Source organism: Trachemys scripta, chromosome 5 (assembly GCF_013100865.1).
Source record: "Trachemys scripta elegans isolate TJP31775 chromosome 5, CAS_Tse_1.0, whole genome shotgun sequence".
Taxonomy (NCBI): Eukaryota; Metazoa; Chordata; order Testudines; family Emydidae; genus Trachemys; species Trachemys scripta.
Genome location: NC_048302.1, coordinates 54,795,240 through 54,811,884, shown reverse-complemented (window position 1 = coordinate 54,811,884; position 16,645 = coordinate 54,795,240). Strand labels below are relative to the sequence as shown.

The 16,645-nt window shown below is 41.2% G+C and overlaps 1 protein-coding gene across 2 annotated transcripts in view; it reads right to left on the bottom strand.

Annotated features, from left to right (window-relative positions):
* Positions 1 to 1,737: 1,737 nt before the first annotated feature.
* EDNRA (endothelin receptor type A) overlaps positions 1,738 to 16,645 on the bottom strand; it is a 41,450-nt gene continuing 26,542 nt past the window's right edge. For both annotated transcript variants that reach the window (XM_034771613.1, XM_034771614.1), the window contains exons 4-8: positions 10,383 to 10,581; positions 7,295 to 7,447; positions 5,258 to 5,391; positions 4,698 to 4,806; positions 1,738 to 2,422 (exon numbers count right to left, since the gene is read on the bottom strand). In XM_034771613.1, the coding sequence (XP_034627504.1) occupies positions 2,282 to 2,422; positions 4,698 to 4,806; positions 5,258 to 5,391; positions 7,295 to 7,447; positions 10,383 to 10,581 (736 nt within the window). In that variant the 3' untranslated portion in view covers positions 1,738 to 2,281. The remainder of the gene's footprint in view (positions 2,423 to 4,697; positions 4,807 to 5,257; positions 5,392 to 7,294; positions 7,448 to 10,382; positions 10,582 to 16,645) is intronic.

The following is a 16,645-nucleotide window of genomic DNA, read 5'->3' as shown; positions in this document are numbered from 1 at the left end:
TCAGCAAATGTAACAGCCAGACAATGATTTTCATGCCATGTAACCAAAAAGTTGACAATAACAAAGAGAAAGTTATGTCACACGTTTACATGTATGTGAGCAATAGCATCTATACATTATATTGTCAGTTGCATTTATATGGTTAATAACCCCAATAAAACAAACATCAAACTAATTTTAAATGTTTGAACTTTGTAAGCATCTCTCTCTCTCACACACACACACCTACCTTCAGACAATATGCATGCACGACTCCTATGGCTTCCAATAGGAGTTTTGCCTTCAAGTGGACTGTAACTTCAGGTCCACAATTTGTAAGCAGTATTGTGCATTGCTGTAATTTAGTGACCATCTTCTGAGAACAGTTTTGGACACTTTTAGTAACACGTTACTGTGTTACATTGATATTGCTGCACTCCACTTCAACTTAAATCCAAAACACATACAGCCTCTGCAGAATAACAGACCTAAGAGCTAAACATGACTGGCTAATTATAAATGTGCTTCAAGATTCTCTTTTACAAACGATTGCTCTTTTGCTAATATAGAAAAATATATGTTTATTTTGTAAAGAGAGTTAGAATAAATAGCACATTATAATACCCTACTTTTGGTATCAGTCTGTGCTGTAAGTGCCTAATGTTGGTGCTATTTTTAGATGGTCTATTCCTATCTTTGAATTGTGAAATGCTAACTTCCCAGCTAATGTATTGTCTCATTTTGCAAAATTAAGTAAATAAAATACTGGTGTGGACTGACACATTTCCAAATAAAAGCTTTTAAAATTCATGCTAAACATACCTCTATACAGAATATATTCACCACTCAGTTAGGGTTACCATATTTCAACAATCAAAAAAGAGGTCGGGAGGAGCCCCGCCCCCGTCCTGTCCTAGCCCCGCCCCTGCCCCTTCCACTCCCTCCCACTTCCTGTCCCCTCAGAACCCCCAACCTTCCCCCCCACTCCTTGTCCCCTGACTGCCCCCTCCTGGGACCCCTGCCCCTAACTGCCCCCCAGGACTCCACCCCCTCCCTAAGCCTCCCTGCCTCTTGTCCCCTGACTGCCCCCTCCTGAGACCTTCCCCACATCCTAACTGGCCCCTAGGATCCTACCCCCTACCTGTCCCCTGACTGCCCCAACCCTTATCCACACCCCCACCCTCTGACAGCCCCCCCCAGAACTCCTGACCCATCTAAACCCCTCTGCTCCCTGTCCCCTGACTGCCCCCTCCTGGGACCCCTGCTCCTAACTGCCCTCCAGAACCCCACCCCCTACCTAAGCCTCCCTGTGCCTTGTCCCCTAACTGCTCCCTCCTGAGACCCCCCCTACCTGTACCCTGACTGCCCAAAACCTTACACCCCCAACCCCCAGACAGCCTCCCCCGAACTCCTGACCCATCCAACCCTCCCCCCTGCTCCCTGTCTCTTGACTACCCCCCCCACCCCAGAACCTCCCTGCCGCTTCTCTGACCCCTGGCCCCCTTACTGTGCTGCAGAGCAGCGCGCTCGGAAGCGGGGGAGGGGAGCAGGGTCGGAGCTCCAGACTGCTGGAGGCCGAGGCGAACGGAGGGAGGGAATGCAGGGAGGGAGGGGGAGGGAGAGAGAGGAGGGGACTGGTCTCAAGTTTCAGGGGAGAGAAGGGGGAAGTGAAGGAAGGGCTCTGGCTGCCGGAGCCCATGCGAGTGGCACGATCCGGCAGGCTGCCCTGTAAGCCGTGCACGCTCTGCATGGGGGGGAAGTCCGGACATTGACAAATTCCCCCTGGACGCTATTTTTAACTCAAAAAAGCCAGACATGTCTGGGGGAATCCGGACGAATGGTAACCCTAACTCAGTTAAATGTTTCCTTTAAAAAGTGGCAGAAAGACAGAGATAAACTATATCCTCACAGATTCCACATTCAACATCCTCTGAAAATCCCATGGTGACTAATTCTAATTGACTATCAAGTAAAAAGATTGCTGGGTACCAGGTACACACTGGACACTTCCTGCTTGGGTCAAAGATTGCAAACATCCTGCACAGTGCTGAGTGAGTCTTTCATTTTTCATTAAGAAGGTGAATGTAATTTTCAGAGACAGCAACATTGTCAAGAGGATCCCAATTTGCAGATCTTTAAATTTATAGTCAATCCATTAAATCACCACTGAAATTAGGTAGAAGGGCAAAGAACTTCTGAATGGATTATATTTTGTGGAACACTCAGTGGATTCCCTCTTAAACAGCTTTCATGTGACATTTTTTCCTCCTGGATTCTGAAGTGGTCTCAGTGTCCTTCAGTCTCAATTTATGCTGTCCTTATGGCTGCTTCGATCTGTATTGTGGTTATTTAGTTCATGGTTTTTCCACTGAATGCTTGTTCCATTCATTGGCACTGAAGTCACTAGACTTTTGGATCGGTAGCAGCAACAGCAGAGACATGACTGGAAAGAAAAAAGATTCCAAATAACATAAATCTAGAAACTCTCTATAAAACTATATCCTGTCTTCAAACGTGTGCATGGGATTCCAAGTGAAGAAGTGGGAGCTGCACATAGGCAGAGTTTGGCCTTAAAAATCCAAGTGATTCTGTAATTGCCCATCTCTATGACACAAAATTAAGGCCTGACCTTACACTCCTTATTTAGGCAAAATTTTCACTTCACTGAATGGGAATTTTGCCTGAGTAAGGTGTGCAAGTTGAGATCCCACCACACTCCTCAGGTGTAATGCATTCCACTCTACAGCAGATGATCCCTTCCTGTTCTGCAAACTAAGGCAGTGTTCCAAGACAAGGTCTAGTAGTAGCAGACAGGCGGGGGTGAGGAAAAAAAGAGATCCTCATCCTCTTTAGATTCTCGTCCTTTCTTTCCCTCCTTCTTCATCCCTTCCACCCTCTAAGAAGCAGAGAGAGTAAGAGCAGGAGCAGACTTTTTTTTTTTTTTTAGCCAGGAGAGTGGTGAGGATGGTGACTCAAGCCTATGATGCTGGATTCTGCACAGGCTGGGAGGCTCCATTACCTCTTTTGAAAAGTGCAGCAGCACAACCTGTTCCCTCAGGCTTTCTCTCCCCTCTCATGGAAAACAAAGTCTGATCCTAGGCAGGTGGGATTCGTGACTCTGCTCCGGAGAGGGAAGAGGAATGAGGACTGGTATTCCAGCAGCAATAGCAGGACTAGTGACCTCTCTGGGACACAGCAGCAAATGAGTTTTGCAGATAGGCAGAGCTAGACTTAAGTTAATTGTATTGTGTATCTGTGGGTTGGGATGTAAAATAACGGTATTGATACTCAGGTAGAGGGATAACTTAATTGTAATATGGGAGGGTGGCCTGAATGTATTGTTTTTGGTATGGGAGATGTGGGGGTGGGTTATAGTGAGGGGATGAGAGGCATAAATTAATTGTATGACAGGGTGGGGGATGGCCTGAACTAATTGTACTGGAGCAGGCAGAGGGACTGAAATAATTATATTGGAGGCAGCCTGGGTAGGTCCAACTCTATTTCCAGCCCCAGTTCTCCAGGTATCCAATGAGAGGTCCAGACAAAGATCCTTTCCACAAACCCACCAGTCCCCAAGCATCCTGGGCAGGGACTGCCCCCTCAGCCCCCTGCAATTTGTAACTGCTTGCAAACCTGGTTTTATTTCATTTATAAAGTGTGGAAATATCCAGGGCCAGCTCCAGGTATTTTGCCGCCCCAAGCAAAAAAAAAAAAAAAAAAAAAAGCTGGAGTGCCGCCCAAAGGGCCGGAATGTCGCCCTCTTGAAGAGTGCCGCCCCAAGCACATGCTTGGAATGCTGGTGCCTAGAGCTGGCCCTGGAAATATCCTAAAAAACCCTCTAAATTAGTGCATGCAATGCTGAACAAAACACAGGTGTTCCACATTGTAACCATTTGTCACGTGATTCATTGGCTTGTGTCACACATTGGCGGGTTTGCTTTCTTTCCTTTGCATATAATCCTAACAGCTAAGGAAACTATATTTTGAAGGGTCAGCTGGTTTCACAGTCCCCTCCCCCCGCATTCTACTTCAGTCTACTCTGCTCTTCACTCTCATCTTCTCTCTCACTTTACTACTTTTGTTGTGAATGGATACTTTAGGAAGCACCAACAACAGCAATCTGGAGGTACAGTGTGATAAGTAAAGGAGGTTACTTTAGCCCTAAATTTTCAGGTGTCCATTTTGAGTTCATGTGAAAAATGGACTATACAGCTGTCCAACAATTCTGAAAGCCATTCCACTTTATTTAACTTCCAGAGTTTGGATTTAGTTTCCTAACTTTGGGCTTCCAAAGTTGAAAATTTGAGCCAAAGTGTGATTTCCTGATCACAGGCAGATTAGGATTTCTGCCAGACATATTCATCATTCTGAGTAGATGCTAATATTGGGAGAAATATGATCAAATGAATTCCACTCCATGTATGCGCATTAAGTGGGTAGATAGTATCTAAGATGTACATGCATAGATCACTGAATGTTTGACTTGGTGGAGTTTGTCAAAATTCTATTATACTGGTTTAGTATCTACACTGCCTGGATAGTTTCAACTCTCAGTCTGGTATGTGTGCTATGTGACCTTCTAGCTAATAAATTAGATAACTTCATATCTTTACATGCTCTTCCTTAAACTTTATAAATACCTATATCATCATTAAGTACTTTAATGGAGCATGTCTGCGGGACAGCTACATAAAAATGTCTCATGCTAGAAGTCTTACCTGGAAACAGTTTTTAAACTTCTTGCTCACAAAATAGAGAGCTATGGGGTTTATACAAGAGTTCATGGTTGCCAGGTTAATGCTGATGTAATCCAGTGGCAACAAGAAACTAGACAACAAAAGAGAAAGTAAAATAATTACAACTCTTTACACATTGTAAGGGCACAAGCATAGCACATGGATACTCTTCTCTGATGTATAGGCCAATTCTCTACGGTCTATACTGATCTTCTAGCATAGGCAATGTGTCCGCAAAGGCCTGTCTGAAATAACTAGTCAGACCGTCCAGTTTGGAAAAATGAGAAGAAGATGAACATAATGGCAATGGTCCAAATTCTGCTCTATCATGAAACCTCATTGGAATGGAATCCCCTAAAACTGAAGGATATAATGGAAGGATCAGAAAATGGAAGAGTCAGCACTTATAATCTTCTAGTGTCTGGCTCTGACAGGTTAAGTTACCAGTTCTCACAGCTGCATGAACAATCACATTAAACTCTAGGTAACATATCACCCTATATTTTTTCATTCTAAATGGTTGAGGTAAGAAGATACAGTACCTGAGCAGTTCACATCTGTTAGGGTCCCTTTCATTGTATACCATTTTCTTCAAAATTCGGCTCAAATGGAGAGGAAACCAGCAAAGGGCAAAAATCACTACCAGACAGAAAACTGTCTTTGCAACTTCTCGACGCTGAAGGAAGAAAGCAAGTAAAAAGATTACTGATACATGTCAGTCACATTGCTACATAAGGGCAGGGAAGTGATAGCAGCACAAAAATAGGCAGTCTAGATAAAAGCATGCACTTAAGATTGCTCATGCAAAACTCATGTTTATTCAGGAACAACTATTAAATTGAGGGGGAGCTTTTCATGAGCAGACTACAGGCTTAGGCCTTTACAGAAGGTTTCACCTGAGTCTTGTCAATGCACATGTCCTGTCCAACAGGTGTGGGTGGGTTAGTGAAAGGAATTGTGTGTGTGTGTGTGTGTGTGGGGGGGGGGGTGTTGAGAATGTAGTTGTTGTCTCTGCAGCTGCCACTGGAATATAACATGGAGGGTAAGCCAATGTTGTTACAATTTTCAGCCACATTACTCCAGTTAATCTCCTAATATGACTTAATATTATTATTGCTTCTTTCTTTTAATAGCAGTTATCAAAATATGAAATCTGATGTAACTTTGACTTCTGTGCTAAGAATGGGGCTGCTGCAGCCAGGAGCACAATTAAGCATTAATGTGGAGGAGGCTGTGTGAGGAAGGGGAGAAAGTGAGAGAGCAAAAATGACAATTAAAAAGACACTTTTTTATAAACTGACGCACAAATCCACCTTGGCTGGGCTTTGGAGATCACAGCAAGGGGAAAGTAGTGGGAGGAGTCCTCCCCACACACTTCTATTTCTAATGGCTGGAGTGGACTCTGGGGTCCTAAAGCCACCTGCCCCATGTGGGTAAGGACTGGAGCATCTGCATGGTGGAGGATTTAGTCTCTCCTTTGGCCCACCTGACTCTGGCTCTATTCCCTTTCAAGCACAGCTGTGGAGAACACTCTCATAGAGCTCACTTTGTATTATGAATGGGGTAAAAACCCTAGGACTCACCCTTGTGCAGTGAGACTGCACAGGTACAGCCTTTAAAGGGTCATTCACAGCTGTAGACAGAAGGTTAGGATTTGAGGGGGTGAGGTAGTAATTGTAGCCTCCTTTCAGACCTTAATTGCAGGGACTTGGCTAAAGGTTTTAAAACCACAGTCCAGAAGGTAATATAGAAAAGAGCTGCAAACCAAGCAAAGTACGGTCTGATATTACTGTGAGTGACTTTGCACCGTAATCAGTGTTTACACTAGACTTCTTTTTGCCACTCAGGTTGCAATGATGGGAGCATCAATGTAAACAAGACATTGATGTTTTTAACACTATCTAAAACTGTTCAGAGTAGGTGTAGATGAGAGAGTGGCAAAAATGCTGATGGCGGCCTGAACCCTGTCTACACTAGTGCTCTTACTGTTTCTGCCAGTACAACAAAGGTTTGATTTCTTCAAAAAGTCTAGTATAGACAAGGCCAAAGTGTTTATAACTAGGATGCATGATCTCTAGCTCTTTTCAAGATATGTAAAGTATTCAGCTGTAGCTAAAGTGGAAAGGACCAGCAGAGCTTTATGTTTTCTGAATTTTTACCCCTAAACATAAAGCTCTGCTGGTCCTTTCCACTTTAGCTACAGCTGAATACTTTACATTTCTTGAAAAGAACTAGAGATCATTTTGCCAATTTTTGCCAAATCTTTGTAGCAGCATTCCAAGGAATTTAGCCAGTAGAGATTTAAGGTTAAAGAGTGGGTGAACAAGACTCTCACACTTTCTTAGGAAAGGAAATAAACACTGTTTAGGCTCTTGAACATACAGTCTCCAATATCTATCTATTCTATAAATTACTCTTGTGTTCTGGGTTTGGTTGAATACCTCAAGGTCAGAAGTCACCAGTAGCCTCACTTTCTATTTCTGGAATTTATTTTATTAAAACCTGTTTTGAAATGTTTATAAACCAACTTGCAGACACAGCAGCAGTGTTTTCCCGACCGTGGATTCCCTAATATTTACCTGCTTAAGATGTTCGCTGAGGGCAATTCTCAAATTGCTGTTCCTTCTGTTTAACATTTCACAAGTCATTAGTGTGTAAAAGACAGCAGTACATGCTAGTGGCACACAGAAATAAAATCCAAACAGCCACCAATCCTTTGCGTTTTTGTAAAACTGAAAATGAGAGAAAAAAGAGAATGAATTCTCTCCAAATGCAATGCAACGGACAACAGATATATAACGGAACATGTGGTGGTTGATAGTGGTTCTTCTGAGCCTATTAAGTGGAGTGAACTTTGTGCATTCTTGTTCCTTCTAAGATGTGTTTGTGGTGGAGTAGGATTCTGACTGTTTGCAGAAGGCATCATCAAGACATTTCTCAGGGAACAAGATAAATATATCTAATTCCTACTCCTGATTTACCATCACTTGTTAATTAGCCCAAAGTTTTAAAGGGTTTGAATTAGTAATAAACCTGTAGTATAATCTCCATAATGGTGTGACTAAACTCATCCCTTATATTAAACTAAATAGTTATAAGTTACAAAGTTACAATCTGTCTTGGGTTGGAAATTGCTGCTTGAGGAAGTGCTTGCTGGGTATTTATGCTCATTCATGTAAACCAGTGCTCAACACCACACAACTGACTTGCCAAATTGAAACAAGCTGCAGGTTGACTCCTAAGTCCCAATAATAACTCAAAAACTAAACTGCATATTAAACCTCTAGGATAACAAGTCTTGATAAGAGCCTTTCTCAGCAAAAGTCATTTACCTTTTAAGGCTCCTGTAAACTGTTTTGGATTCCAAAATGGGCAGGTTAAAAATGTCTTGTAAGTGTAATCATCCTCTGCTATCAGTGGATAGATTACTAGTTGGTGTGCTTATATAGTAGGCAGATAGAGGCCACTTAATGTGTGCTTGTCTGGAAAATATGAAGCTTAAGACTGGCTGCTTCCAATGGCTTCAGCTGTCTGGTTAGTTTTAACCCTTTATTTACCTGGTATGTGCGCTATGTGACTTTCATGACAGGAAATCAGGCCCAACAATCATTTCCCAGTATTTTCCTATGTGCAGTTAAACTGCTGGTAGTGATTTAGGAGGCATATTACATTTGACAAAACATTTACAATTTTATTCCTCTGTTGGCAGCTATATTTGCACACTTGAGGACATGCTGTATTCTATTTTTCCTTTTTAAAGAAGAGCTGTTTTAATAACCAAAACTCTCCATTGAAATATGACATTTTAAATGCTTCCTGTCTCTAGGTTATTAGTCACTGAGCTGGATGTGTGTAAAATGGGACCACCCCCTTCTTTCTCAAACACTTTCCCCTAGCTTGTTTATTCCTAACGGATGTGATCTTACTTGTAACATCACAGTTCCCGCACCAAAATATCAGATGTTAATAATGGAGGATTATGTGTCTCCTAACTACTGTAGAAAGAAGTCAGAGGTCTGAGATCTTGTTTACGTATATTTCTGAATAGTGCTCAGCTTCTGAAAAGGAACAAAATCAAAGCTATATTCCAGATTAATTGACGTCCATTTAATGAGGTTGATTTTTTATGCACTCCATCAGTACAGCCAAGGGTTACATGAGAGAAAACATAAGTTACCAAGGAAAAGCTTTCTCTCTGCACAGGTAGAAGGAAAGGAGGGACCACTGGTCAGAGGCCTGATTCTGAAACCTTTATACATGTTGACTATCACACAAATATTCCCATTGAAGCCAGTGGGACTGTTAGTAAGAAAGTACTACTCAGGATAAGATTTTCAGAACTGGGCCCAATAGCACCTCTCCTCTAGAATGATTTTGGGTCTTAAGTAGGGTTTTAAAGCCCAGTGCACCCAATTTCCAATGGACCTCCCCACTAGCTAGGATATAACCAGGTCAAACTTCAGTGAACTTACTCCTTCTCCTGTTGCACAGATAAAGTCCAGAACTGAGATCTGAGAGGTGATATTGGGAGAGAGGAGTAAAGGAGATAGTTCAGGAGGACGTCTCAGGGGAACAACTTTACATTACAGATGGGACTTCATAGGAGCACACCTAGAAAAGCCACTCAGGGCATATGATGAATCAGCACACACCCTTAGTGCATTGGCCAAACCCCCTCCCCAGCTGACTTTCTGAATTGTATTGGTTGGCTCTTTTCTCATCATCACCACGTGGAGGAGGGGTGGTGGGCTCTGCATAGCTGTATTCTCTGTGGGCAGAAGTTCTACCACTAGGGATGCACAGCCTGGATTCTGGTAGCAGAAACCCAAAAGAGAGTCAAGCCTCACATTTTAAAATTTTTGCTGCCTGGGCTGGGCAGGTGGAGATTGCCATTTGCCTCCTTGTTGGCAGAGAGACAAGGACTGAGAAGACACACACAGAGAGAATTATTTTCCCTGCTACAGGATGTTCCTCCAGATCATGCTTGAAGCATCTTGGTAGGGGAATGTAGGGAAACTTGCACTGCTGTTACCCATGGTGGACCTGTTCTGTGCTGAAAAGGAACACCTCACTTTCTAAAACTCCCATGAGGACTACATGAGTGTGATAAAGAAAAGTTCAAATGAACAACAAAAAATACACCCACATCCTTGACCAACTTGTAGACTCTGTATGCAGCACTTACTTATTGACATGTCCAAGTTATAAAACCTACAGCAAGATGTCTGTAAATGATTAATTAAGGAATCTGAGCTGCAAGAACTTACATCAAAGTACAAAACTGGGCTGATTTAAGAAAAATAGGCATCCTTTTGTTTGCCTTGTAAGTCCACATGGAACTAGTTTTCTACAGGAAATGTGCATTTTAAACATGTTTCCTAATGCTCTCAGCCTCCTGGGATTCATGTCCTCACATGAGTCGTTCAGGTCTTTCAAAGGATAATGCTTTAAGATCAGATTTACTTTTATTAGCTGTGGCTGAATATGGGGACTCATGACTAAAATTGAAGTTCCCTATTCTAGTTAATCTACTTTTGTATGAGTCTCAAACTTTAATGGATAAATAAAGCTTTGTTTCACTCTTCAGTCCCACATCCTGCAAGAGTCTATATTCTAAACTGTTGATTGCAAAAGAAGGAACTTTGATTACTTGAATATTATACATACCATCATAAACTTGTTTGTAGCATTAAGCATGCAGGTAATATGATTTTCATCTTTGTATCTGAAAGATATCATGACAAAACCGATTGCTTCTGGAATAGCCAGTATAAAGGAGAGAATCCAAATGGAGAAAATTTCAATAGCAGTGATCATGGGAACACCAATTCCCTGAACACGACTCCAGGAGGCAACTGCTCTGTACCTAAAATAAAGAGATAAGCATGACATTCCAACCTATTTTCTTTATTAAGATTTAGAGCTCTTGGGTTGTCTTAACATATCAGGGATGGTTCTAGATTCCTTAAACTCCCTCAGAGTGGCAGCCTTAGATCTGTGTTACCTAAGTGATAACAGAGGACCCTACTCATCCAGGAAACCTACCACCCATAATGCCACCAGCAGCATTGTGGAACAGATCAGGAGGCTGGTGGTAGACAGCTGGATGCAAATATTTACATAGGGCAGCACTGAATCTGCAGGCAGTTAACTAATATTTTATACCCAGAGTAGGGTTGTCAATCTTCATAGACTAAAGTACTGAAAAAAACCCCAAAACAAAACCAATCACAAGCAGGAAAACATGTGTGTTTTGTTTACTCGGCTTAAAGTGCAATCTTCCATTTATTTTAAATGCTAAAAATACAGGATTTTATAGTATGGGGCAATTTCTAGCCTGGCCTCAGAATACAAATAGTAAGGGTGCTAGATAGTGCTATTGACAGCATATCAATTCAGTCTCAGTACCTACATCACTTTTCCTATGAGAAACTGAAGCACAGGGTAAGAAAGTTTGAAAATAAAATCCATGCTAAAAACAGTACACTTTTTTCCATAACGTTATCCATTTAAAAATAAAGAGGTTACCAGTACTTTTCAGAAACAGGCTGTGGTTCTCTGGCAGCAACAGTATATTGTCCCCCTGTAATAATCTAAAGTGGCCCGGTGGGCAGAATTCTTTAATCTATTCAGTTCCACTTTGCAAACTGTTTATACTTAATTTGTTTGTTTACTTCCCCAAAATAGTAATAAATAAATATAGTATAGTAATTCCAGATGGGGAGGTATAGGTTTTTCATACTGTCTGTTGAAGAAGTATTTTTCTGAAGTTTGGAAAACAAAATAGGAATCCTAGAAATACTGTCCAACTCCTTACACAATAGTTATGTACAATATGAATATGGGCCCACTGAAACAGTAAAACTACCAATGGGAGATGTTGTTAGTCATTGTAGGGCCTGGTGGAAGTTCCATGTACAATCTCATTAATGTGATGGTGGACTTATGAATTCAGTCTCATACAGCAAAGATGTTTGGGAAATAGACTGAATCAATGGATGCAGGATTGGGCCCTTACTCTCAGAGGAAAACTATTGGATGGCAGGACTGTAGAATAATAGCAGAGAATATAGAAGTGGAAGGTGCAAAGTGCTCAGTTTTTCATCACTTTAATAGAATACAGACTAGAATATCTCTCTCTGGTGTATACTACAGGCTCATACAGCATACTTGCAAGACATGCTGGGGAAAGGCTCTTAGTCTTAAGTTATATAAGCTCTTCAAGATATTAAAACAAAATAGGCCATTTTAGACTTGCAGGGGGAAAAACAAAAGAAAAACTCAAAAAAACCTTATTTGAAATGTATTCCTATGCTCTGAGAATGCCTTAAGAGTTTAGGTGATTGCTCAGTCCCTGGAGGGCATATGAGACAAAGCTATAAGATCATCTAACTGAGCAAACTGTATTTGAATGATTTAGGAAATTACCCTCGGTAACAGAGCTGACTGAATAGCCAAAGAAATTTTGCCATAATATTTATTCACTTTCAAAATCAAGTTTGTTTGATCATATCTTTGACCCTTTTCAGTGTTGCTTTGTGAAAAAATTTAAAGTGCTTGAATTTTATTAGCAGGAATATCCATAGAGGGAGCATTTCAGCACATGTACATGAATATTAATAGAAACTGAACTTTGAATTATATGTTTGTAAAATTCTCATTCAGTTACATAAGTCATGTGATATTATTTCAGTTCCCCAATTGATTATATATATAACTAATACTGTATGTAACTGTGAACTGCAAATTACAGTCAAATACGCTCTCTGAAGTTCGTGCTGTTAGTTACTCATGTAACTTTTGTAATTGAGTGAATTGCAAGTTGTGAACCTAATTCTCTACTTCCCTACACTTTCTGCAGTCATTTACACTTGTGCAAAGTAAACTATTATTCAGAATTGATCATGTTTTACAACCTTTTTGCACAGCTGTAAATCACTGTACAAGAGGGAGGGCAGTGGAGAATTGGGTCCTGCATATTCAGTTGTGATTTTTGCAGCTCACAATTCAAATTTCTCATCAGATCAAGAATTATTTATTGAATTTGAATAATTTCAAATAAAGAATAAATTTAATAATTTGATTATCAGAATTTGTTGAATTTTCATACAGAAATTATATGGTCAGCTGTACTCAATTGGTACAAAGATAACTTCAGTAAAATAATGTACTGTAATTTTACAAGTGTGTGTACTGTGAACTATTTAATACAAAGGATCTTTGTCTAGCCCCCAATGGCCTATAATTAGGAGTGTGAAAATGTTGCAGAGTTTTATTCTTTCAAACTTACAGAAATATAGTATGTATATCAGGGAAGTATAATAAAACAAAGGAGCATAATACATTGCATTCAATTCCCCAACCTAAAAGCCATGTGTGTGTTTTCTGACTTTTCTTTTTCTTTTCATTTTCCTTTTCTTGCCATCTATGTCTAACATATTCTATTCATTTCCAGATTGTTTTCTTTTTTTCTGCATTTGTTATTTTCTCTATTCTTTGAAAAGCTCCGTCTTCTTTCTTTTCAATCTTTAGCTTTCCTATTATGTTGTTTACCCACTTGCTTGCTCCTATATCATATTGTGTCCATCCCTTACTGTCCTTCTCCTGTTCTCTCTACTTTCTTTTACTCTATACAGTCTTAATTATTTATCCTCACTTGGTCTTCATTGCCTGTAACCAGTCCTCCCTACTATTTGGTATGTATTTGGGTAAACTATGGCCCAGGGGCTCCATCCGGCCCTTCAGACATCCGGCCCTTGAGCTCCTGCTGAGGAGCAGGGTCCAGGGCTTTCCCCACTCTGCGTGTGCTGTGGCTCCATGCGGCTCCCAGAAGTAGAGGCATGTCCCCCCTCCGGCTCCTATGCATAGGGGCAACCAGGGGGCTCCGCACACCACCCCCACCCCAAACCCCCGCAGCTCCCATTGGCCTGGCTACCCCTCTGTGTAGGAGCCAGAGGGGGGACATGCCACTGCTTCTGGAAGCTGCTTGAGGTAAGCACCGCCCAGAGCCTGCACCCCTGGCTCCCTCCCGTGCCCACTCCTGATCTAGTCTGATCTTCTGTATATAACAGACCTTTAAATATAACCCAGGCAGTGTTCCCTCTAATTTTTTCCACACGTGTGGAATGAATTTTGTTATGTGCACCAGTATGGAGGTGATGTGTGACATATCACCTTTATATTGGTGCACATAACAAAATTCATGGTGCGGGTGTGGGGTTGAGGGGTTCAGAGTGTGGGTGGAGGCTCAGGGCTCTCCCTGCCATGACAGCTCTGGGGCTGGGACCGCGGGATACGCGCCCCCTCCCCTGGCCATGTCAGGTCTGGGCCAGGATTGGGTTTGGGCCGCCCCTCCCCCGGCCACAGCAGGTCCTGACTGGGTGGTTTCCCTGAGCGCCTGTGTGGCACTTAATAGGCTGCTGCACAGCTGCACAGCCGCACAGCTTACAGGGAACTTAGCTGGGTACCCCTGCATTGAGCCCAATAGTTTGTGTTTGGGTAAAGTATATGCTCCAAAAAAAGCATCCCGTCTTGATTTGAAGACATCAGGAGATGGAGAATCCACCACTATCCTTGGCAGCTTGTTCCAATGGTTAATCACCCTCATTGTTAAAAATGCGTGACTTATTTTTGATTGGAATTTGCCTCACTTAATCTTCCAGCCATTGGTTCTTATGCCTTCCTCCACTAGAATGAAGAGCACTTTAGTATCCGGTATTTTCTTCCTGCAGAGGTACTTGTACACTGTAATCAAGTCATTCTCAATTTTCTGTTTGATAAACTGAACCGACAGAGGTTTTTAAGTGTCTCAGTGGAAGGCTTTTCCCCCAGGCTTTAAATTATTTTTGTGTGTTTTTCCTGCACCCTCTCCAATTTTTTGAAAAGTGGACATCAGAACTGTATGCAGTATTCCCGTATCGGTCTCACCAGTGCTGAATACAGAGGTAAAATCATCTATCTGCTCCTACTCACTACTCCTCTGTTTATATAGAGGTTAACAAACATTATGTAATCATCACAACAACCCTATAGTAGTAAAGTACTACCATCCCCTTTTACAGAAGGGGAAACTAATGCAGAAAGGGGAAGTCATTTGACCAAGGACAAAGAACAAGTTATTGTCAGAATCAAATTTAGAGTACAAATACTCCCTTGCTTTCATTCCTATGCTAACTCCACTAAACCACACTGGTTCCCCTGCTACTGATCTGTTCTTTTTGGGAAGAGACTGCAATGACTGCTCACTGGAAAAGCCAGCTCAGCTGCAGCCAGTGGGTGGTGGCTGGGAGGATATTTATGGCGACCACTCAGTGCTGTGGTTTATTGGCATGATCTTACCTATCTGTATAGATACTGAAAACTGGGCTACCAGATGAAAGCATATCATCTGGAGTGAGTTCCACACAGTACAGTATGCAACAAATGCTAAATGAGACCTTACACATACGGGATAAGATCCTTACCTTTACCCTTCACCTTACAATCATTGTCTGGGACATGAGCAAGAGTAAAAAACTCAGTGGGAAAAAAAAAAACCCTTAGTGACCTAAGTTTTCCCATCATTAGGCAGTACTGTAGACATAGCCTTAGTCACAGTCAGGCACAGTTTAGAAAAGACTCAGACTGTAGTCATCACCATGAACCAGAGTTTAAAAATGCCTGACAGGGATTTGCAACAAATGTGCATTTCCTTTAAAGGGTAAACGGCTGGTGTGGCACTGTTTGTCAGCCTCTAAAAACCTTCTCCACATGTGAACAGCATTGTTTCCCCGGGCATAAACTGTTAAACCTTAGTACACCATCCATGCAGGCCAGTTTCTGTGTGGGCAGGGGTAATGGGCAGGGTCTCATAATAGACAGATATACTTAAAGGCAGGGACAATCCTTGCAAAAAGGAGCAAACTTATGGTTCCTAAATCAGGGTTAACGTCCACAAAAGATGATTAGAGGAGCAACAGTGTCCAAAGATGTGGAACACTGGGTTTTTCTGATTAAGTTCTGCCATTTGAAGTCAAGGATATATGTGTAATTGACACCAACTGTGGGGCTTGAAGCATAAAACAAAGCTGTTTTATTAATGACCATGTATAACTTTTCCAGATATTTAATTACCTATTTCTCTAGAGAAGTAGTAGATAAAGCAGCAATGCTTTGTCTTGGCTTCCCTTTCAGACAGAATTTCTCTGGAGTTTGAATCAGTGTTCAGACTTCTTTTCCAGTAAGATCTCAGATTTATTTTGTATTTTAACAAGGCTTTTAATATGACAAAAGAGTTTGGAGGGGTTTTTTTTTTAGCTTGTTACCTATGAAAAATAAGAATGATTCTTGCTTTGGTTATTTACAGGGCTAATTGGTCATATTTTACTGGAATATATTCATGTAGCTTGCTATGTGGTTTCAACAATTCTAAAATTCTTTCTGCTGCTAACACTAATTTGGAAGTTCATAACAAACAACCCATGATCCGTTTTTACATATAAATTTGTTATTTTGAATGACAAAAGATGTCCAATAATCTTTGATAGCAAGATGGTAATAGTTGTTTATGAATACTGTTATTTTACTTCCAACCCATGTTTCTGTGCTTTGCACAATAAGACCAATTAATTTGGCAATAACAAATGAAACTTTTACTTATGTAACACATACTTATTTTGTTCTCTGCTTTACTTTCTCAAGTTCTAGTTGAAAATGTTGATAACTTTGATACACAATTTGTCCACAAATATAAGAAATGATGTTGTGTTAATGCAGTGATGCCAAGCTTAAAGCAGCACTTCCAAAAACTACGTTGGCTTAGTTTTGCACCATGGAAAACAAGAGGCACAATTAAAAAATTTACATAATCCACAATCAGCATGGGTAATTTAGTAGTATCTGTATCTGAAGTGGAACATAACATTGCGCTATTACCTCATATTTCTTTAACT